The sequence below is a fragment of the Corapipo altera genome, unplaced genomic scaffold (genome assembly GCF_003945725.1).
Source record: "Corapipo altera isolate COAL_440 unplaced genomic scaffold, ASM394572v1 0, whole genome shotgun sequence".
NCBI lineage: Eukaryota > Metazoa > Chordata > Aves > Passeriformes > Pipridae > Corapipo > Corapipo altera.
Window position 1 is genome coordinate 30,632,075 of NW_020884872.1, and position 23,283 is coordinate 30,655,357.

The 23,283-nt window shown below is 40.5% G+C and overlaps 1 protein-coding gene across 3 annotated transcripts in view; it reads left to right on the forward strand.

The window, feature by feature from the left end:
- Positions 1-23,283, forward strand: part of AFF3 (AF4/FMR2 family member 3) — a 327,344-nt gene that overhangs the window by 203,842 nt on the left and 100,219 nt on the right. For all 3 annotated transcript variants that reach the window (XR_003527462.1, XM_027641860.1, XM_027641875.1), the window contains exon 7: positions 2,266-2,317. Coding sequence is in view for 2 of the 3 variants with exons in the window: in XM_027641860.1 (XP_027497661.1) it covers positions 2,266-2,317 (52 nt within the window). In the remaining variant the exon portion in view is untranslated. The remainder of the gene's footprint in view (positions 1-2,265; positions 2,318-23,283) is intronic.

Genomic DNA, 23,283 nt, shown 5'->3' on the forward strand with positions numbered 1-23,283 from the left:
TAGGCTGGACTGATGAGTTTTTACCATCTGTACAGGCTTCATCCTTGCCCTCCACACAGAAGTATGTTAAGTGACAATTAGCATAAAAGCAGCTACAAATGCTTAGTGTAGGGTAATTCATTAATATCCAGTTTGGCTAAATCACAGAGATTCCATTTCCTCTTTCCTCACAGTACATATACTGTTTCCCTTGTTGCTGCATTAACATATATTGCTGAAAGTAGAACTAATGTGAACCCTGCTGGCAGAGCACTCAGGAATCCATATTCCCTCTCACACTCAAACAAACCAGTGTTCATGGTAATAATTCATGACTTAGAAAAAGCCTAAGTTACAAATAGAAAATCTTTGAATATATGCCAACTGTTACTGTTGGTTTCTTGTTCCAAATTACCATAATGCAGATGAGCTCCAGTGCTCCAGGCACCCTAAGGCTGACAAACACATACTGTAGCAACAGCCTTCTAGCCAGCGAGTTTATCATTTGGATATACTTTCTGAGGTCTCTGCTAAAAGTGAAGAGCAGCCTAGAGATTATGGAGTGGATGTATTCTGTCCTATGTGGATGCCCCGCTCATACTTAAATTTTAGGTGCCTTTAGCTGTCCTCTTACAGAAAGTGCTTAGCTTCTCTAGAGGCCCACAGAGGCATCAGTGAGTTTGAAGTCATCCAGAGCTTTCCCCATCCTGTTTAATAAAGTTTAGGCACCTTGATTGGGTACACACAAACCCTTCCAGAGGGGGGAGGACAAGATCTAAAAGTGTTTGCAATACTCAGAACCTCCTCTACAAGACACCTACTTCCAGAAGGTCACTGTCTAGACTAAGTCCTTCAGCTTCTTTCAGTACAGCAATGGAAGAACATTGGTAGCAAAATCCTGCCTCTTCTGAGGGCAACAGCAAGTTTTCCAGAGGTGCCCCTTACTGAAGGTGAGGACTTTATCAGCAGCAAATGGATGATGCATAATGCTCACATACATGGACTTGGTCGACCAGGACTTGATGCAAAACCCACTCAATTCAATGAGCAGAAAATCAGGCAACACCACTACAGCCTGGCCAAAATAAGCATTTCTCATATTTTTTTCAGAAGGCACAGTGGATTTTGGTTTAACAAAGCTCATTAAAAGGTAATGGAGAAAAACACATCCATCAGTAAACCAGTCACATTCAACCTCTGTGACTCCTTGTCTGCTAGGCAACATAAACTCATGTATAGACAGCCATTAGCATCCAGTGACACACAAGGAGCAGCAGCTGCACAGTCACTAGGTCCAGAATTCAAGGTGATTCAAGTGGAGTGGCATAACCTGTTCATCCATGGTAGAGCTAAACGGAAATCTTACACTGAAGTGCAGCTTTCTTGGGTTACTCAGAGAACATTAAATACAAAAAACAACATCAGCCTTCCTGTGTTTTGATAGGGGGTGGGGGGTAGAAAGGAGGACAAAGGATTTGGCCTGACTTAGCAGAAGCAGTACCACCTCATGAGCCAGCAGCCTGCCTCCCCCTGTCTGTGCTGTGTAACTAAGTTGTGTTGGGCAGATATATAATTCTGGACCTAGTATGGGAGTCATAACAAACCAACATGCCAGGACCCATGTGAGTCATAAGGAAATGTGAAGAAGCATCCCTTGGGCCTCTGAGCGTTCTTAAGCATTTGGATACCTGACCTCTGACGCTGAGTGCCTTTGCCGAAATGTACAACATAGCAAAGAGGGCTTCCCGAGCCCCCAATTTACAATTGCGAAAGAACACATCCTTATCTGTCAAAAAGAATGTGAACGAAAATATCCATTGGCAGAATTGTGCCCTAATCACTGCCTTACTATCTCCTGCTGATGCTGTTTTGCTTTGTATGAAATAGTTACTGTTCCTGGAGTAGGGCTTTGGAGCAAGTGCACGTTGTATGGAGTACACTCTCAGTAGCAGAACTGTAGGGCCCTAGAGAAATCCTTTCCTTTGCTCTAGAGTCTGCTGTCCCTGGTAAATCCGGTGTCCTCTAAGTAGCCTCTCTTGTGGAGTTTCTCTGCCTGACATTTAGAGAGTATATGTATCAGGGACAAGAAAAGTCAAGTCAGGATTGACCCCCTGCTTGCAAATGCTCCAGCAGTGCCCCTGCAGCCCTGTAGTTGCCTCCACAGCCGTCTGTGTGTGTGTGGCAAGAGTGGTCAGTGATAGCAATGAATAAAGCATTGACATGTCACATCTGAGCAGTTTCCATATTGACCCATTTCTGATGTCATTTTCTTCTTCTTTTTTAAAGGGAAAAGTGATGTAGAGCCAAAGAGCCCAGAGAAAAGCGCAACCCATACATCGTAAGTCACATTTGCGTTTAAAATTAGAGAAGACAGCTGTGTTTTTATCAGATTTGTTGGGAAAAATAGAATTTGTTTGTTTTCATTAAAATGATCTGTTTCACTGATGCTTTTCTTAAACCGGCTTTTTAGATAATGACGAAACATTAATTATTCCTATAACTTTTGCATGCTAGTAAGTCAGAGATCTTTGCAATTGAAATGGTTCCATATCACACTGAATAGATATGAGATTATTTTTGTCGGTGTGCGAGGCTGGCCTTTACAACCTTACTTCAGCATTACCTTAATGCTGCTGGAGTTTGTCACACTTGCTAAAAAACATTATGTCACATATACCTTTGATGTACTGATGTAATTTTAAAAGACTGCAGTCTGCAGCTTCACCTCTGAATTACTTGAAATCCAATTACAGTTATCTCTGGTCTCTCACGATTTTGTTGATGTTTTTGAATTAACAAAAGAAGTCGAGAAATAGATGGGAACAGGCACTTGTAATATATCAGCGTTCACCTTCACTCTAGTGCAACAATAGAAGCTTTTACCATTTTTAACTCTAGTATACAAAAGACTAAATTGTTTTGCCAACATAAACCAGTCTATGAAACAGATAGGCTGCAAGTTAAAAAAACAAAAAAGCAACAGTCTCCCAAACTGAGCGAGATAAGTGAATTCTTTTAATAACTACCAGGCAGGAGCACTATGAATTTCTGCAAAACCATTCACCTTTTTAATCCCATTTGAGGGAGGGAAGTTCTTGTAACAGTCAGTCATGTGAATTTTAGAATGTGTCTGGTCCATAATTTATGTATTCTGATTCCTGTTATTTAAATTCAGAACATTATATCATGTAAATCTCATAAGGTGTCACCATTTGTTACATGGCCAAAAGTATTCACAGAAGGAGGTACAATAACAGTGATTTATTGTGAGATGTTTTGATTTCTTCTGCAAATACACATTAAAAAATCTTCTGGAAATGAATCTAGAAAAAGATTTGACACAGTGTAAGAAATGGCTTGTCCTGCAGATTGTGTTGTTGAATGTAATTATAGTGTGCAAGCATATTTAGCCAAACTTATTAAATGAATTAAGCATTAGCAGCCTTATGCCTTCTGATAGTATGATTGCTGGGAACGGTTAAAGAATTATTCTAATAATTATCATTTTTTAAAATAATATTGCAGTAAGAACCAAAAGAAGAAGGGTTTTAATGCCATCTGGAGGTATTTTGGAGAAATGAACATATTTATTTTTGCTCATATTTAGCAATATGTAAAACGTAAGCTGTCCTCCAAAGTGTTTTTTTCTAGTTAGACAGTATTTTATTGATGAGGAATGTTCCTTTCTGCTCTTTTATGGGACCCTATGCGATCTCTGAACCCACAATAGTGGTATCTCTGAACCCAAAATATGAGTTCCGAGATACACCTCAGTATGATTACAAATTTGGTTTGAGACTACATACTGTGTCATATGGTGGGCTGTATTAGATAGAACAGACTTCCGAATCTGGTCTAGTGTGAAAGGTTTCTTGCCTAATAAGAGATCTTAGTACAACCTTCTGAAACTGTGCTGTCTACCAGATATAGTATATTTATAATGCTTATCTTTAAATTGTTAGTATATCTAAGGCTATTCCACAGCATACACTGGTTCCCAGAACAACTTTTAGAGGTAGAAACAACTGGTTACTGTTGATAAATGACTGCGTTCAAGAAGCAGAGGAGCCTCTAGTTAAAGAAATTCTGCAGAAAAGGAGGTAGAAGAAAAAAGAGGAGATGAGAGGAAGGGAACCAGCAAGTGCTGTGCCAAAAGAGGAGGAAGAAAATGAGAGAGGGGATACAGCTAAGAAGTAGAAAAAAGAATTGCAAACATCACGTTTTCAGAAAGAGATACAAAAGTGAGAACAGCAGAAGAGAAAACCAGAGGTCAAACACTGAAAACAAGAAAGAAGGGAGAGTGATACAAGTAAAAGCCATGAACAAACTAAAGTGGACGTGTTAGTCAGTAGAGGACTGGGTCCATAAGCATTATAGTGAAGGAATGCAACTCGTGTGGATATGTAGGCACACACCAATGCCTCAGTTCTCTTTATGCTACCCTGCTCTTGGTCTTCCACAAGTTTCTTCTCTTTTCCATCTTCTTCTAGGACAGGCTTTTATCCCTGGTATCTCAGGCAGTCATGGATACAGACTTTCTCTGCTCTTTTGATGGTGTCGCAACTCGCACCTGTGTACACAATGCACAGGCAGAAGGACCTGCAGTGCAGGCACACACAGGCACACAGTGCATGTGCTCAGTTTGTCCACAGTATGGGATGTACTCTTCCCTTGCACACATGAAGAAGGCTATGCCGTTGTGCAGCTGGATGAGAGGTCCAGCAGTGCCCAGCTAGGAACCACAGGGGTGTGCAAGGAGACGTGAATGCTGCCAGGGGTCCCTGTGAGTAGAAAAGCCTGCATGTTCTTGTGAAGTGTCACTCCCCTGAGTGTCAAAGGAGTCTGGTTGGCACCTCCTGGCGGGGGTGCTAAAAAGGAGCAACATTGATATAGGAGAGATGGCACGTTCTGGCCTGACCAGGAGAATCTGTGAATTCATTTCACTGTGAATCAGTGTTTCCCTGTGAAAATGGAACAAACAGCAACAAAAAAATCCCACAAAGTAAGTCATGTTTGCCTAGAGGAAAATAACAGAGAAGATGGGGAGGAGTAAATTAATGTTTCTTTCTTGAAAATGTCTTTTTTATTTTCCTCAGGCATGTTACAAGCCACAAACTCAAGCCAAGTTTATATGACTCAATGGCAGTTAATTCATCCCTGGTGTAGATATACTACCTCCATCCAAACATTATTTATGCAGCTTCAAAGGACAGGTTGATTACCCTCCTGAATCAGGCAGTGAGGCATTTGTGCACCAAGCATATACATGACATCTCTGCTTCAAGACATTCCTCATGCCTTGTCCACTGGTCTCCAGGTCCTCAAAAACAAATGTAACTCTGAGACCTGCAGCACTAGGGCCAAAGGTGCTACCTGTAAGCTCCCAAAGTATAGAAACCTAGAATGCAGGACATGTGGTGGTCTGTTCAGAGGGGTTTGGGTACAGTAATCATACAGAATGGCATTATGCATAGGGGTTTTTTTCCTATATGCATTAACTCCCTAGACAGACTTGGTATGATACAGCTCTCCACTGATAATAATATTAAACATTAAGAAACTAGTATGCATTAGATGATGCACATTAATTGATGCAGCATCCTAATGAGGCAGCTAAATAAGGGCAGTTATTACAATGCTAAGGATAACTGAGATGGATTTAGGAGAATGAAACTAATGAGAAAGCAGGAAGGAAATCTGAGCAGAGCTGTGTCGTTTTGCACAATATTCCTATGGCCTTCACCACTTTGGCGTGCACAATAATCACCTGAGTTGGCACTGAAGAATTGCAGTAGAAGATACAAAGGTGTAAAGCTGTCTGGAGTCTTCCCCAGTTGATTCATGTTCCTTGTAATTGTCATGTCCCTTGTAATTGAATGCTTTTAAAGCTATGAGAACTGTGGATTTGAAGGGATTTTGTTGTTGTTGTACTCAGTATATATTTAGCTCTTTAAGGGTCATATGGTTACAGCTTCAGTGATCATTTCTAAACTTTTAGGATTGCTCAGAAATATCCAGCAATGTTTTGTTCTTTTGGTTTTATGACAAGAGGGTCAATTTTCAAGGGTCAGAGAACTTTCACAGTTTTTGTTAAAAACACCTAGTTTTTGTTAAAATCCTTCTCCCCCCTGGTTTTACCAGTTGTAGTGTGGAGGGCTACAGACTGTATTAAGGAGTGGGGAATGAATAAAGAAAGAGATCTCTTTGGTTCTTTAATATTTGAATTTATAGGATTTTAGTCTTTCTTTGGCAAAAATTGTGTCCTCTCAGTAAGCTTTGGATTGTTGCAACTAAAACTTTTAATTTTATAAAACTTGTGTGCAAGGCAAAGTGATTCCAACCAGGACACATGTTTCCAAGGACCTTGCAGTGCCACAGAAACTCCTCCATGAGTGAGTGGTCTAGGATCTTCCATCCTCCCACGTGCAAAATATGACAATAATTAAAAAATGGCATGCATACACAAAGCACTCAGCATGACTCCTGCTCTTGGAATGACTTTCGATGTCTGTTGAGATGTTCTTCAGTACCTTTGTGTTTGTAAATGATTTCCAGTTCAGACTACCCAAGGTTAATCATGCCTGACTGTGATTCACTGTTATGCATTTACCTCGACATTTCTAGTGCACTTACTTAATGATATCAGGGCTAGCAACTAGATACCTCAGTGCTGTCTCTTTATTAACCCTCCAACAATTGTTTTCATGCTGAGCTGCTCCAGATTTTTCCCTCCCTTTTTACAAGAGAATTAACCAAGATTGAGGGACGCTTTTATAATTTATGGCAGTTATGCAGGTTTTATCCTTTGCTGATATTCTCTGAGAACCACAACGACCACATTGTGTGTGTGTTGGCTTGTTTGCTTTTGCCAGGCAGAAATAGATGTTGACTCTGTTCCTTTCCTGCACTGGTCCCCAGCATCACTTGCAGAATGGTTTGCTCAGGGGGATCTTCATTAACTACTAAATTCAGCAGCTTCCAAGCTGCCCATTTGCAGACATTAGTGTTACAATTTCTTGCCTATCCAACACTTGCTCATTGTTCTCACCACCCTGATTCTTCTTCAGGAAGGAAATAGAAAGTGGCTGTTGTTGTTGCTTGATGTGACACATCTGTAGTGGTATAAGCTGTCACCTGTTGGTTCTTTCTTCCTCCCTTCTGTGTTGCCCCTTGTATCTTCAGAGTGACTCATGGATAAACAGCCAAAAACTCCTGCTGGTTTCCCCTTCTGCAGGTGGGAAGTCTGAGGCAGAGGGGTTACAAAGTGCCTGCAGAGAACAGAGAGAACCAGTCCCAAATGCAGACAGTGAGCTTGAGTGAGTGTCATCAGTGCTCTGTTCCGCTCTTAGCCCCCAGGGAGCTTGGCCTCTCACATCTAGCTGATGTGTGATCTTGACCTTAAGTCTCTCAGGCAACAGCTTAGCTCAGTTAATTAGGGCATGGTGATAATAACACCAAGGTTGTGGGTTTGATCCCTGTATGGGCCATTCACTTAAGAGTTGGATCTGGTGATCCTTATGGGTCCCTTCCAACTTACAATATTGTGTGATATGACCTTGGGAGTCTTACTGTGATATGAACTGCAACCTGGTGGAATACTGGAAAGAAGAGTAGCCTTAATACCCCCTCACTTCACTGAAAGGCCCAGTGCAAGTTATTTTAAGTTAACCTTGGCTTTCCCCCATCTAAAATAATTAGACCACCATGAAGACTGTCTTACTAATATTTGTACAAGGTGTTGAAAAATGTAATGTGCTGTAAAAAAAGGCTGAGGATTACTCACCCAAAACCTTAAAGGAAATGAGTAGTAGTTTAAGTTTTCAAAGACAAACCTGGGTAGTAAGTGGTAAATGTACCTGAGGAGTGTAGGGAGAAAGCTGTAGCAGAAGATGCTGCCCCTCCCATGTGCCTGCAGACCTGTTGTGCAGGGGCAACTCCTGACCCATCACCTCTCCATCCAGAGTTTCAATCTTGGGAGAGAGGTCATACAATTTAAATTAGAAGGATCTGGCTTTTGTCTTGATGAACTGGAGGGAGGGATGGATGGCAAATAGGGAAGGGACAAAGCATTCAAGCTGCAGAGGAGAAAACCCGTCCAATGGGTAAATCTTCAATATCCTTCTCTTTGTTTGCCAAAAGGACCCTGATGGTTCAAGTCAGTTGAACCAGAAAATAGCTAACAGATGGGGTTAGAGGACAATGGAGAGGGTGAAATCCATGCTAGTGAGGAAGTCGGTTCCCAAAAAAGGGCTGCCCAAACTTTCATGGGATGTAATCCACTTTTTAGCTCTCAGATTAAGATACCGGGGCAACTTCCCAGTCTTCCACAACTCAGATTGTGGACATTTTAGGTGACAAGGACATCTGCAGAAGATACATCAACCAATGGTTTGGTGAAACCTCTTTTAGTAACTCCACAGGCTTTATCAGAGGCTGTCATGGAGTATATCAACCCTCTCATGAGCCACAGATGATGCTGCTCTGCTGAGAAGCCCAACTTCCAGGGGATGGTAACCAATATGAAATGGTGTATTTTATGTTAATTTTTGAAATTTATTGCTTCTGAAAACATCAGTGTGTCAATAGCTTTGAATGTACATCTGTGATGTTTCTGAGAGAAGTTGTACAGTCCATGATTTCAAAAAAAAAAAGGAAAAAACTCCTTAGAATGATGAATGAAGGCAGTGTTTTTCAGAGCAATGGAGGTCTTGAAAACTGTAGAAGTGAAAGTCTGGTGTTTATCCATCAACTAAGTTGCTGGCAGAAGAAGAAGGCTGGCTTCATTGCACTATTCCACCTGTTTACTTGAGCCTTGGCTTGCCAAGCTAACCCCTAACACTGCCAGACTGTCACTCTGCTCAACCAGTCCAGCGAAAACAACTAAAATTTTAAAACACCCTCCTCAGCTTTCAAAGTCCCCTGAAAAAGTTCCTTTTTCTGCCCCGTCCCCTAAAGAATTACCTTCAGTCCACGTATAGGGTGTTTCTCTGCATATTAAATATATAGACTATTAAAAAATATAATTCCACCATAACTTCCCACTCCCAGAAACAAAATGATTTCACCTGTTGGATGCATCAGAGCCACTGTGGTATTGTCAAGATACTGATGTGAACCTTTCCTGCCAATTCCTAACCTTTTCTGAGCACAGATTTTTTGAGTTTACAGTGTACAATGCTGCTGATAGTTCACAAAAAACCCTATTGTAAGTTGATACCAAGATGTCTATTTTCTTCAAATGCTATAAAGACATTTTCTTGGAAGACCTTTGCTCACACAGATCTTTACTGAATCTGTCTTTAAAGCTTGCAAAGTTAAGGAGGAAGAATAAATTCCTTTTCTTTTTTGCCATGTAAAAAACATAGACACATAGCAGTCAAAGATGATACAAGTAAAAAAAAAATCTCTAAATAGTGCCTAAAGTCATACAAAAATATCTTAAAAATATGATCTCCCTGAAAGCAGATGAGATGGAGCTGATTTGTTTGGTTTAGAAAGAAAACACCTGGAAGCCCAATCTGACCTTAATTGCAGCTGTGGTTTTCCTGGGACAAAATTTAGCTTCTGTTGATTTCGAGTCAGACCAAAAAAAGCATTATCTGAGATGTCAACAGAAATGGGGATAGGTGAATGCTAAATAAAAGTACTACTGAGTCTTGTTTGACTTAGATGGGGTGAGATAGGGCTTTTGCTGTCCTGGGTTTAAATTCTATCCCTCTCTTTTACCAAATATAGCCAATAGTTTGAGTTAACCACCCTTATTGCTCTATTCAGAGTTTTATTTACTAAGTACCCTTGATACCGGCGCACCTTCACCTTTACTATCTGCCTGTACTCTGCACACTGTAGGGAAAAATAATTAGCCATGGGAAGCTGTCCTCGTTTTGATGCCACCCTTGGCTCAAAGCTGAAGAGGAAAGTGGTTTTATACAAGAGAAACCTTCACTCTGAAACAGCAGCTTTTGTCCCATTGGAAAACTTACTATATTGATGGGCATTGTTTCTGATTTTATACCAAGTCAAAAAATGCTTCTGTATCACCAGTGTTCATTTAATGTCATTTAGAATAAAGCTGAGTAATTTAACTGGCTAAAATATCATCAGGATTGAGGAAATGTTTTCCTGTATTGCACCAAAAGCATATTATTTTTCTCTTAGGCACTGTTTTCCTTGGACTTTGTCATTTGTAAGGGACTAATTAGGAATTTCATACTTATTATATATTTGCTTAGAATACAGTGGTTAAAGAGAGGTTGCCAGGAAAATGGGGAGATGTGAATACCTGGGAAGAAGGCTGTTTCACTGGAAATGCCTTCAGGAAGGCAGACACCATCGACCCCGCTCTATTTTTTTTCTCGGAAGAAAATGATAAATGGAAGCTCAGCGTCTCACACATTGAGGTTGTGGTGTGCATGGTGGTGTTTTTTGCTGGGCTAAAATTCCTGGTTGCCAGGGTAACACATTTTGGAAATCTCTACCCTGGGCGAAAGCGGCTGCAACTTGAAACCTGCCAGGGCTGATGCTTGGCGGGGGCACCACCACTGCTGGATGCGGGGGGCTGCTGGCTTCCCTCAGGGGTTTTGGGGACGGCAACAAAACAAAATGGGTCTAAAAGAAGAGAAAAGCAATTGGGAGCATTTGATACTTCCAGGGTGTCGTAACCTGATTTTTTTCTCCACACTATGTCCCATCAGCCTCGTCCCAGGGCTGAACCACTGGGTGGTGGGAAGAGGAGAGGAGTGTGTGTGCCTGGAGGGTGGGGAGAGGAGGACGGCGAGAGGGGGAGAAAGAGAGATATAGGGTTCTGGCCACCTGCCAAGAAAAATAACTAATATTTCGCAAAAGAGAAATCCTAAGACTGAGGTCATAGTATGGAAAAAGTCTGTTTCACAGACTCTTGAGCCTGAATACAAGCCAAGTTTTTTTAGGGTTATTTTTTTGTGGGGGATTTGTTTTGTTTTGGTTCTTGGTTTTTTGTGGAGTTTTTTTGTTGTTGTTTGTTTTTTGGTTTTTTTTAATGCAGGCATCCTATTAACGTTTGAACACTAAAGCTTGTCCAGGAATGCAAAGATTTGGGAATTTGAAGTGCCTTAGCTTTCTACTTTGATGATGCACAGATAATTTTTTTTAATAACAAGAAAGTGAGATTTTGAATGAGAAGCTCCCTCATTTTGATGTTAATTTATTTTATGACTATGAAGACCAAATTAAGGGAATCTAAACAAACGCCTGTTTCTCCCAAAGAGTGACCAAAAAAAAGAGACTTTTCAGACTTGGTGGACAACTTTTTATTTGCCGTGCAAAATACAAAAAGATACTGAAACCTGAAATGATGATGAATTTTCCTGTGTGGAAAAGCCCTACTCTTCAGCCATGAATAACTATGATTTTTTTTAACCTTTATAGTGGCAGGCTGGCAGTTTCATGACGAATTATTTTTCATACCTAACTAAACAAATTATTGAAGTTCTTCTGCCTTAATCTCTGGATTTGGATTAAAAGTCAGTGTGTGGATATCTTTTAACTGGGGAAAAAGTAACTCTTTGGATTTGTTAGGATGTTATTGCAAGCAAGTTTTCTGGTCTTTGATTTGCTAAGCTACAACTGGAGTCTGTCTTCCTTGGGGTAAGAATATTTCCACATTATTATTTCACCTGTGGTATTTTAAAAGGGAGAATATTATATCTCAGCATGTATCTTGGCTTTTTGCATTCTGTTCTTTGTTTAGCATGCAGACAAGCTTCATCTCCCCAAAGAGATGTGGAATATATTTATCGGCAATTTAGAACTGATGATAGATTTGACAAGCAAGCAGGGTGACACACTGAAGCTATCAAAGCTGGAGATGAATCAGGACAAAGGTTTGGATTAGGTATATTGTTCCTGAGATTCAAAAGGGTTATATTTATTGATCATTGCAAAAGCAGGGCAACTCTGCCATTGACTTACAAAGATAAAAGCTAAGTTTTTCCAAAGAAAAAAAAACAACCGCATGGTTTGATTGTCCCACAGACCTTTTATGGCAAAATAGTGCAATTACAGCTGGCATCTCTGCATGCTGATTTTTATTAGTTTTGTAAGATATTTTGTCAGGATTCATTTGTGCTGATTCCACCTTTCATGACATAAACTGTAAGCAATTGTCGGCAGAGAGAAGGGATCTCTCAACATATTTCTTCGGAGATACACTCCAGAAGGTGTGATAGATCAGGCATACTAAATTAAAACAGAACTGATCTGTTACCTGATAAACATGTGGACTTACTGTGTATTTAATTGCATTAGAATTTAGTGCAGTTATGGGTACAAATCCTATACATTCACATCAGCTTTCCTACTATCAAAGCAAAGACAAATCAGCAAAAATAATCTCTTAAAAGTATTTAGTAGCATGATAAAGGATAAGCAAATTACCCTTTTGTACCTGGTTTGATGACCAATTTTTGTGGCATTTATAATGCAGGGGTAGAGGGGGCTTTCCGGTCTGAAGTCCCTTAGGGAGATGAGGCAGGCAACCCAGATGTGTGACCCGTCTTGATGTAGTTCAGATGGAGGCCAAATACAGCAGAGAGCGAAGAGAAGGTCTGGGGCTGAGACCCCCAGAACATCACAGAATGTAAACTCAAAAATAATTTGTCATGACTCTGGTCTGTACTGGTTTTAACTGTTGGACTTAAGAAAAAATTAACGTTCCTGCTCACATAAAATCTACATGTGTTTCCAGTAACTTATACAAAAAATGTAATATGAGACACAAACTCTAATACTTGCAATCACTGTAAGTAACAGCAGTTTCTGTAGACTTCTGTGGAAGGAAAAGGATAAAGTCTTTTGCCACAAACTGTTAAAAAATCCTAGGTCTTCCTCTGTCACAGAGCAAGGTTTTGATGTCATAAATAATTATAGACAAGCATGATGCCTTCCAGCAGGACTTCTTTCAGCATTATTGTTTGAAAGACCAAGAATTCCTGTGGGTGCCTAAACTGGTGCTTATGCTGTGCTGTCCATCTCCAGTTCAGTTAAAAAACATTTCCCCAAGAGCAGCATGCTTTACTGTGAGCAATCTCAGTAAAGCAGGATGACTTGCGTGTGTTGAAAAAGTGACTGCACATGAAAGACAGAGGGGAAAAAAAAGAAGAACCTGTGTTTGTCAGGGTGGAGATCTGCTTCTTCTCCACATCCCTCACAGCTGCCATTAGCACACTGACCATCGCATCCTGCAGCGCAGTAATCCCAGCACAGCTCCAGTGAGTGAGCAGTCCAGCACCGAGGCCAGGAGAGGAACAGTCAGCTCAGGAGGGATGTCCTTTCCTCCCTGGAGACGTTTACTCTTTCAGGCTTTGTATTCAAGAGAAAGAAACCTCTCACTGAGCCTTTTCCATGGGTTTCATTGCTGTCTAAGAGTGGCTGGCTGATGCCACTGTTAAGCCCTGCAGCAGCCACAGCAGCCTCCTGTGACCAATGCTGAGTAGGCAGGAGTCAGGACCAAATTTCCAGCTCTCAAGCCTGGGAAACAGTGGAATATAGAGAGAAAGGGAAAATCAGTGGTATAGTAAAAGAAGACTTGTCAGCCAGGATTTTAGGAGCTCCATTACTCTATGTAATACATAAGACTAAATAAATACAAAGACATATATAATACATGAACAATGAGAGATGGGCACAAAGCTGGATGCTAAAATTTAAGTTTGTAGAAGACCCTATAATATCGATATTATTCCCAATTTGCATATATTTCCTTCAGACAACAGTAGGTGGATGACTTAATAACCATCATCTCCAGGCATTGTGGAAAGATTATAAAAAGCAACAGCCCTCCTTTTAAAATTATTTTGATTTATTTTTATCTAACAGAAATGGCCAAGTATATCTTTAGCATGATCTCATTTGGCTCAATGATATTGCAGACCTATGAATTCACTATGAGAAGAACAACTCTTTCTGCGTGCTGAAGAACATAAAAGCCTTGGTGCCTAGCTGGAAAGCAAATACCTCTTGCTCAAGCCACTTATGTTTTCCTACTTGAGAGAAATTAAAATCACATCTTATTTCTTTGCATGCACTTGTCATCCACTCAGAGTTTTATCCAAATAAATCTCTGGTTCTTTTCAAAGAATATCTTCTGTATGAGTTGTGTTAACTTTAAAGACTCACCAAGAACAGCGCCGTCCAGGCTGACACACTTCCATCAGGGAAGGAACTGTATAAATCTTATCCTACAATTCTGCAGCTCAGTTAATTAAATATTTGATGTCCCAAGAAGCTGCTGCCTCCCAGACACAAGGAGAGGAAGCCACCAGACCCCCTTCCTATCTTTGGCCACCAGACACAGTGATATTCAGAGACCTTCCACCCATCACACCATGTTACACAACTCTTCCCTCTCCCCAGCCCACAGCATTGATGAAATTAAATAGCACAAAAAATTAACCCCACTGTTGTTGTAATGCAACTGGGTAATGTGTGGCCATTTCCTGCTACAGGAGAATATGTGTTGTTGCTTTGGTAGTGGGTAGTTTGTGGATGAGGCAGAGGGGATCCCAGTAACACAAACCTGGAGAGCACTTCTGCAGCCTCACATCCGTGCCCACTCTCCAGGTATCCTTGGGCACCTTTGATCCAATGCTCAGGATGATCTCTGATTTGTCTTTCCCTGTCTTGTTACCTGCTGTCCATCCCATGCCATTCACCACTCCTGATTTTCTTTCCTTCCTTTTTCTTTCTTGCTGCACCCTCTCTGCTGTTCTCCTACCACCCCAGCCCTGGTTTTGTAAAGATTCATCACCTGCAGTCTCATTTCTTACTGCTTTTCACTTCTGCTGGCCCTTCCCTTTCCACTTTTTCCTCACGAAACATGTCTCCATGTCTTCTGAGAAACAGAAGAGAAATAAAGTCATATATGTAACAAGGGATACACAAATACGCCCACAGTAGCTCAGGTTTCTGGATTAGTGCATGTCATCATTTCCCTCCTTTCTTCTTTCTCCCGTGATTTCTCCATCATGTCATCTTTGCTTCATGGTAAAGAATAACTTATAACTCTTTTGTCAGGTGCCCAGGTATTGCCCCAATCTTCCTTTGAGGGACATAGTTTTCCATTCCTTCTCTTTTAAGAAATACACAAGAAAAACAAATTAAAATAAGAGAGAGAGATTAATATGGAGAAAAGTTTTACTTAGCTACAAAATGTTTTCCGTTTATAACTTTAGGCATGATTGACAGATAGGTTTATTTAATCAAATTGCCTTTTCTGAGAGTGTATTATTTAATGAGGGAGTCATTTTTTTTGATTGCATAGGAAATGTGAAAGCATCTGAGAATTTCTGATGTGCTATTTACTCATCCATTATGTTGGGAATCAGTGTAATTTCAATGTCAGCAGTGGAATTAATAATCATAACTGTTATCTGTCACAGAATGATCTATTTGGGGATTTTCTCAGCAAACTCCCCCACCCTTTCATCACAGAAGGAAGTTCTAAAAAATAAATCAAAGTTGAACATGTTTTTGTTTTGATTATCCCTTCCGGGCTGATGGTAAAGGCACATATTTTCAGGCTTTAATTCAGCATTGAGTCACTGATATGAAATCCTTTAGTAGCATAAATTACCCCTACTTTCTTTCCCCACTTATTTCACTCATACTTTCTCAAACACTTCCATCAAGGATGTCTACCCATTGAAGTGCACCCTCCTTTCCTGAAAAAAAAACCAAAAAACCAACAACAAAAAACCATAGAAATTACAGTCTATCTTCCAGAGATAATGCAAAATGCCTTTTTGGCAGTAGTGTTAATTTGGGCTGTCTTTGTTCCATTTTTGGTGTGGTACTTCACCGGGCAAACAGGCTTCCCATGTGAGAGCAGGGGAGTGCCTGAGCAGACAAGTGGACAGACGTGAGGGAGGCAGGCAGAACCCAAATCTGTTTTACTCTCTTTAGGTTATGTGCAGCCTCACATAAGTAAATAACTGATAAATTAATAAAAGCTTTCAATTGATACATTAAATAAGTACCAAGACTCCAAAGTAAGGGCAGTAGCTGTTAACTGAATTGCTTTTTAAATAAAACACGTAAGAGAAATTTTTAAATTTGTCATTGTTCCTTAAAGTGTTTTAGTGCCTCATTAATTCTTGATTAGCCTGGTTGTTAAGAGGCCTTTATTATGTGATAATAAGGTGTAGGAAATTACATCTAGGACAATAGTAATGTCACACAAACCTGCTACAGTTAGCACCTCATCAGGTGCTCACACCAAGTGCCAGGGGTTCCCTGCCTGGTGGTGGAGCTCATAGTGATTGTCTACCATGATGGGCTGTTCGATGAGATGAGGTGAGTCCTCTGGTGCAGAGAAGTAAAGAAATATGACAAAATATAACCCTCTCAGCAGCCTCCTGTCTTTCAAGGGCTCGCTGGTCTTGCCTTTGGCAGAGTAGGACAACTGCTGTAAAACAGTGGAATAAAATTACTTTGCAATTATATTCATTTAAGTAATTTCAAATATGCCTGAAGCACAGGTGAAAGTCCACTCTTTGCCTATGATTTGTTACATAGAGTAAGAGGAGATTTGGTGCCAGTCCAACAGAATGTCCCCAAACTAATGACCTCTTCATGTCATTAGTATTTCTTTTGAACATACAATCCCCCTCAAAGCCTGCTACTCACATTGGTAAAACTAATCATTATTACCCTTTTGCAAATAGTAAAATGAGCCCTCGGGGCTATTTTTGTTGTGATTGATGCAACATTAATCAGCATTCTAAAGAAAAGACATATTTCCATGTCCCAAGCTGCATATATTTATTTTTCAGTGTGTATTATTTTTTTCCCCTTAAATCTCTTTGAGGTTGATGCTCTGATGCTCACAGTATACAGCTCACATTCATTACCTATACAGGGAGCTAATGTTATACAGTAGCATCACCATCTGAAGAGCCCCAAAGATGCTAATAATTAAAACCACAGAGTGAGTTCTCACTAATGTACTTTCCTCCTCGGTTTCAGTCTTCGCACAGCGGATGAAGCACAGTCCTTGGAGGAGGGAGAGCAGCTCAGGGCCAGTGTGGTGTGGCCACTGTCACTCTCTCTGCCAGCGCACAGGAGTGATGCCTCGAGGAGTGTACCAGTGCCTGCTCCCTGACATCTTCTTGGTGTTGGGTGTCAGAGGGTGGTTCACACCTCAGGAGCAGTGTTGGAGCAAAGCTGTGAGAGAGGCTCATGTTGTGCCTGAACTCGCAAAATGAGGCTGTGGTCTGGGGTTCAGTCCCAAATATCCATGTTTGTTGTTAAAGAGCTACTCACTCCTTTGTGCTTTCACACAGGTCTTCAACATTCTCAAGCCCCCAGTGTGGTTCTTGGGCAATGTGTGACAGTGTCCCTCACCCCAGCCCTGAGTACCATCCCAGAACTCTTCAGGGACTGGCCCTGAGCTGCAAGCAGCTGGAGGAGGGGACATCTTGTGTCCCCATTTAACCTTTTGTCAGCCTTAGAGTTGGGGCTGTGGGACAAAGTCTCCACACTTGGTATTTCAGCTGCTTCAAAAGCCAAAGTAGCCCCAGGACGCATGCAAGGGTGGCTGCTGCAAGCTAAGGGCAGCACTCCTTCTCATTCCCAAGCCCCAGACCCTAGAGCACCCCAGAAGACATGGCCATCCTTCCAAGCTAATTTTCACGTATGCCTTCTCGCTGTGACAAAGGACACCACTGAGTTGGCATTTGGCTTTGGCTGATTTTGGGTGGGCTTGCCTGCCTGCTTAGTAGCAGAGCCACACCAGTGCTGAGCCGAGGACAGACCTGGTCCCCCCACGGAATGTTGTGCTGGCAGCAGACCCCCTGCAGCTTACAGGCAGTCAGGACCATCATCCCAGCTGTGGTTGACATCCCATGCACAGCACCAGTGGTCGCAGGCCGAGGTGCAGAAGGCATGTATCTGCTGCTCCTTCACAGATCTGCTGAAATGTATTTTTAGTATTTCATGGTAATAATTAACAGTGAATTGTCCTGACTTTTACAAGATGGAGGGAAAACACCACCAAAACCCAAGTATTTAAAGAGAACTTTTAAGTGCAGTTTCAGATCTCAAAAAAACTAATGGAAGGAGCAATTACAGCCCAAACCTAAGACTATTAGGAGTTAATAACTACATGAAGGTAACAGTAAAGAACGTCAAGAGTTAACAGTCCCAGCATGATAAAAGTTTATTTAATCCTACTCTAAACAAGCAATATAACAAATCCCTGTTAAGAATGAATGATCTCTCACATGTAGCTTAAAATGGTCAAATTTTGATTTAAAATACCAAAATAGGTCAATTTAATTTTGTATTTGCAACATTTTACAGAAGAATAAATGCATTCTTTGCATAAAACCCACTTGCCCCATTTCAGGCAGGAATGTGTGTTTGCCAGAGGATTACAGACTCTTGAGTGTCGACATATTCTTCTCCAGTAACTGCTGTGCTCCTCTGATGGAAGAGATATTGTTGTATGGAGAAAGGGACTGTTTTGGCACATCTTCATCTTCCCACCTTGTCTTTGGCTTTCTTTCACTTTTTTCTTTCCTCCTAGTGCAGGTTTCAAAAGTGAAGCAGAGATTGAACTGCATAAGATGTTGGGTCATGGGTACTTCTGAGGCAGTGCCTATGTCTTCTCATCAGGATCTGGAGTTTCCTTCCCAGTTCTGAATCTGATTGAACAGCGTGACTTTGTTAAAAAACAGTGAATATCTTTGCCTTGGTTTCATCTCTCTGATTGAATGAGAATTATCATGGGTTGGCTTACTTTTGGCATCATAGGGTTTTGGGAAATGTAGCTGCACAGAGCTCTCTAACTAGAAAACAGTGCAGTAGAATGCAGCCCAACAATAAATTGGTAGCTGTCTTAATAGGATGGGTCCTGTTTCATACTAGCTAATGATCCTGGTAATAAAGAGAGTAAGTCCTCACGCTTTGATGTTCAGCTAGGAGGAAGAGTGGGAAAAAGTATCAATAAGAAAATTCAGGCAGACCTCTTTTTTTACTCCCTATTCTTCCCTGGCACTCCTTTCAATTGCAAATAACCTTGAAGCATGAGATATTTATAAAAAGATGTAATGAGGGCTGTTTGCTGCTGTGTCTTTGGAACAGGAAAAACATTTCTGCAGTACACTGAAAAATACACAATGATTTCTTTAGACTAATAAACTCTCTGCTGGAGATAGTCTACACATTTATAGAACTTCTGAGAAGTTATTTAAATATTGTGAAGGTCTTTATTGTCAGTCTCCTACATTTTACCTGTTTTATTTTGTATTTTTATCAGCCTTCTCTGCTGTTGTCAGCACTAAAAATATTTAAGTGCCTGATATAACATGTACATCTGAAGTTTTTTCCTCTTATCAGTAAAAATCATCTTCCTTGAATATAATAGAGTGGGATAAATTAATTGCTGATGAAACCAGTTTCACTATAGTGACACCGATGATGAAACTAACCCAATACATTTAGCTCAGACGATCCACTTTTGACCATTAACAATGGTTAAAACTACTGAATTGAATTCTTTAGAAGTTGTCATCTCTTGTATATATGACTTTTTAAATATATATTTCATAATATAGACATAATATTTTATCACAAATTATTTGCAGTTGTACTAAATTATCATGTTATTATCTGTAGGGTTTATTTTTACCTAAATATAAAACAGATATTACCCATTACCCACAGCTCTGTCAGTGTTAACTCCTGCATATTTTATTTCTACACCCAAAAGTACTTCTGAAATAATGATTGTTTTGATTGAACTCAATCTGAGATCAAATAATAACAAGTTAAGCCTATAACTTCTTTATGAGAGGAAGAGGAGAGGCAGACACTGATCTCTTCTCTGTGGAACCTGAGGGAATGGCCTGAAGTTGTGTCAGGGGAGATTTAGGTTGGATATTAGAAAAAGATACCTCACCCAGGGGGTGGTTGGACATTGGAACAGGGTCCCCAGGGAAGTGGTCACATCACCAAGCCTGACAGAGTCCAAGAAGTGTTTGGATGATACTCTCAGGCACATGGTGTGACTCTTGGGGATGGTCCTATGCAGGGCTAAGGGTTGGACTCAGTGATCCTTGTGGGTCCCTTCCAGTGCAGCATATTCTGTGATTCTGTGGTACTTAAAGCCATTTTTTCAAAGGTGGAGGCCATAGGTAGATCCACTAAAAATTCAGCAATACAAATCCTTCCATTTCAGTCATTTAACAATCTGGTTCATACCAACACTTGCTCACAATGCTGCTATCGATGTTTGCTTCTATTGATGGCAGTCTGGTAGCTCATGACAGAAAAAAAATATTTCACTGAAAGCTTCAATTAACTGCCAATGAGTGGGAAAAAATGAAAGAAGTCAGTAAGTTTTGTGGGTCCATCTGAAACTCAAAACAAGGCTAGGTTCAGGACTTAGCAAACTGAATGAAATTAACTTCTGAATCATCATGGGTAATTGATATTTTGTTTGATACAATAAAATCATGTGAGTTAACTGAAAATAAAAATACTTGTGTTTATTTTCTCAGCAAAATAAAAAAAATACATTCAGGGCTAATCATTTAATTTAGGTTACCTCACTCTAGGGTGCTTGGGCAGCCTTGTTACAGTACTAGATACAAGCATATTTTAAAGTATAGTTTTTGAAAGAAGAAAATGAAAGTGTAGCATTTCAGAAATATTGAAATTAATCATTTTACATAGAATTCAAACTTCTTAAGTTATTTAGGGGAAAGCATTGCTCAAATCTAGCAATTGCCAAGCATTTTGGCTGGTCCTCACACTTCTCGAAGGCTAAACTGTTTGTTAGAAAATTCTCCTCAGCTCTAAATCCTTCACACAAGATTCTCGAGTCTTGTCCACGTTCCAGCCTTCATGAAAAATTATTGTTGACATTTTTCTCAAAATGATTCAACATTTCTAAAGATTTAGGATGGCAGTAAGCATTGTCAAACATCATTTAGACTTCCAAATGATTATTTTTTACAAGATGGTTGTGGTAGTTAGCAGCTGGGTGGTAGAATTCGTCAATCAGAATACAATTGTGTCTAATTCATTTTTATACACTACTCCTATTAGTTAAAAAAGGATGTTTCTTTGCAAGTGACATTACAGCCCTGACATATGATTTTTGCATATGACTTTTTTTCAGAAACTGCCAGCATGGTACTGTCAGCATGCTAAGCTAGTGCCCAGAAGAAAATTTAATAGCAGTGATAAAATGAAAGGAGAAAATAGAAGCCCTTCTTGCAAACAAGAGTTTGTAATAGATATTCTGACACAATAGGAATGATGAGGGATGGAAAATTCATAAAGTTGCGTGGAAGTGCAACACACACTCTGTGCATAGAAGACTGACCTATAACTCATAAGATAGGGTGTGTCTAGTGAGTTATGAGAGTTGTTCCCTGGTGTATATTTAAAAAGAGACATTAGAAAGGAGATACAGTGTGGTTTACTGTTTGAGAGCTATCTTCATAATTTTTTCTGAAGATTGTTTTTAAAGAAAAAATACTTTTTTTTTTTTTTAATACATATATATCAGAGTCCTGATGGTGTATTTCTGCACAGCACATGCAGTATCTGAACGCTGGGAGTAAAGATCTTCTCTCCAAAGGAACAGCCCTCAGCTGACTATTTCCACTCTTGCAATGTCCAAAGGAGATTATTGCTAAGGAAGAGGAATTTCCCATTTTGAATACTAGAAGGGGTTATCTTGAAGTGAAACAAGCACTGAACTGCTCAGTGCCATCAGACCCCAGGGGCCACCCCACACACCACTCCACGCACACACCTCGACCAGAGCTGCACGGTACGATTTGAATTAATGGGATCCTACATGAGTAACCATCCCTCAGTGCACCTCCATGAGAAGCAAAGGAATTATCTGACCACTGCAGATTGCACACATTTTCTTCCCCCAGCAGTGAAGTTCATGGCCACGAGCTCGCCCCAGGTGCCAGTGCCTGTCTCTAGCTCCCCTGTCCCTGCAGAGCCTATGCCCCATGTCCTGGCCCTGCCTTAGCAGCCTCTTCCCTCCCTCCCTCCCTCCCTCAGCCTATCCTCAGGCAAACTCGAAAACTCCTGTATTTTGGTGGGACTGCTATCACTTTGGAGATGTCTGCCTTGTTGGGATTATCTTTTCCCCTTTCAGCATCCTGCAATACATCAAAAGCAGAGAGGAGTAAAGAGAATACTATCACTAATGCACCGTCTCCTAAAAAGTTTGTTAGCGGGCTAAGCTTAGTAAAGCTGTTGAAAACACCATGGCCATGGATGTAGTCCCTTCACGAGCAGCGGTATCCGATGCTCTGAGCTGAGCCTGCAGCCTGCAGGTGTCCATAACGAGCAGCAATCCATTTGCCCCATGGGGCAGAATAATTCCTGGCGTTCGGCCGAGAGCTTTGCTTGCCTTTTGTAGTCTGCCTCATAAGGAAAAAAATGCATTTTTCCCCATGTCTAGCTTGGCTGAAAATGAAAGGCACTGAAAACCTTGCTCATGGGAGAGGTTTAAACCCATTTCTGCAGAAATTTGAGGACTGGAAACTTTGGCAAAAATCACAACAGCCCCTACATACTTAATGTGCAGAACTCTCTACAGCTCACTCCTCAGCATCAAACGATGGCACATCACCCTGGTCATATATGAGCTTTTAGGTCTTTCTATCCCTTGTTTCTTTTTTTTTCCCCTCTCTTGCCACATGCTGAATTAGTTATTTGACAATATATTCTGACATTGTATTATTTCAACAATAGTGGAATGTAATGGTGTGTAATTAGGAGCCAGAATATAATAGTGGTATGAAGATGATTTTGGCAATGAGATTTTTTTTAATTAAAATTTCATTACTTGAAAAGCATAGTGCTATTGCCCTTTCCAGTGTGTGAACAACAGTGTCCATGAGAGAAAGGGATGACCGCCAGGGATGGATAGCACAGTTTTAAGTCTCTTGAACTCCAGTTGGGGATTCTTCCGAGGCACTGCTCTTCCATACCATGAGAACCTATGGGGGCACAATATATTTTAAAGCCTCTGTAGTGTTGATTTTATAGTGAAACTTCTTCCACTTTTGAGGGGGTGGGATTGTTTAGGGAGGTGTCTCTGAAGCATCTGGAGTTGCAAGAAGTCTATAGCACTATGGACCTGCCAGTTTTCTATAGATTATCCTCACAGCTCTATCATTAAATGAAATGGTATGCTTTCTTTCACAGTAGCTAACTGGATTCTTGTCTGTTTGTTTGCTTGTTTTAATTATTTTTTCTCCATCTAGTCAAATAAACCTCTACATTCAGTGT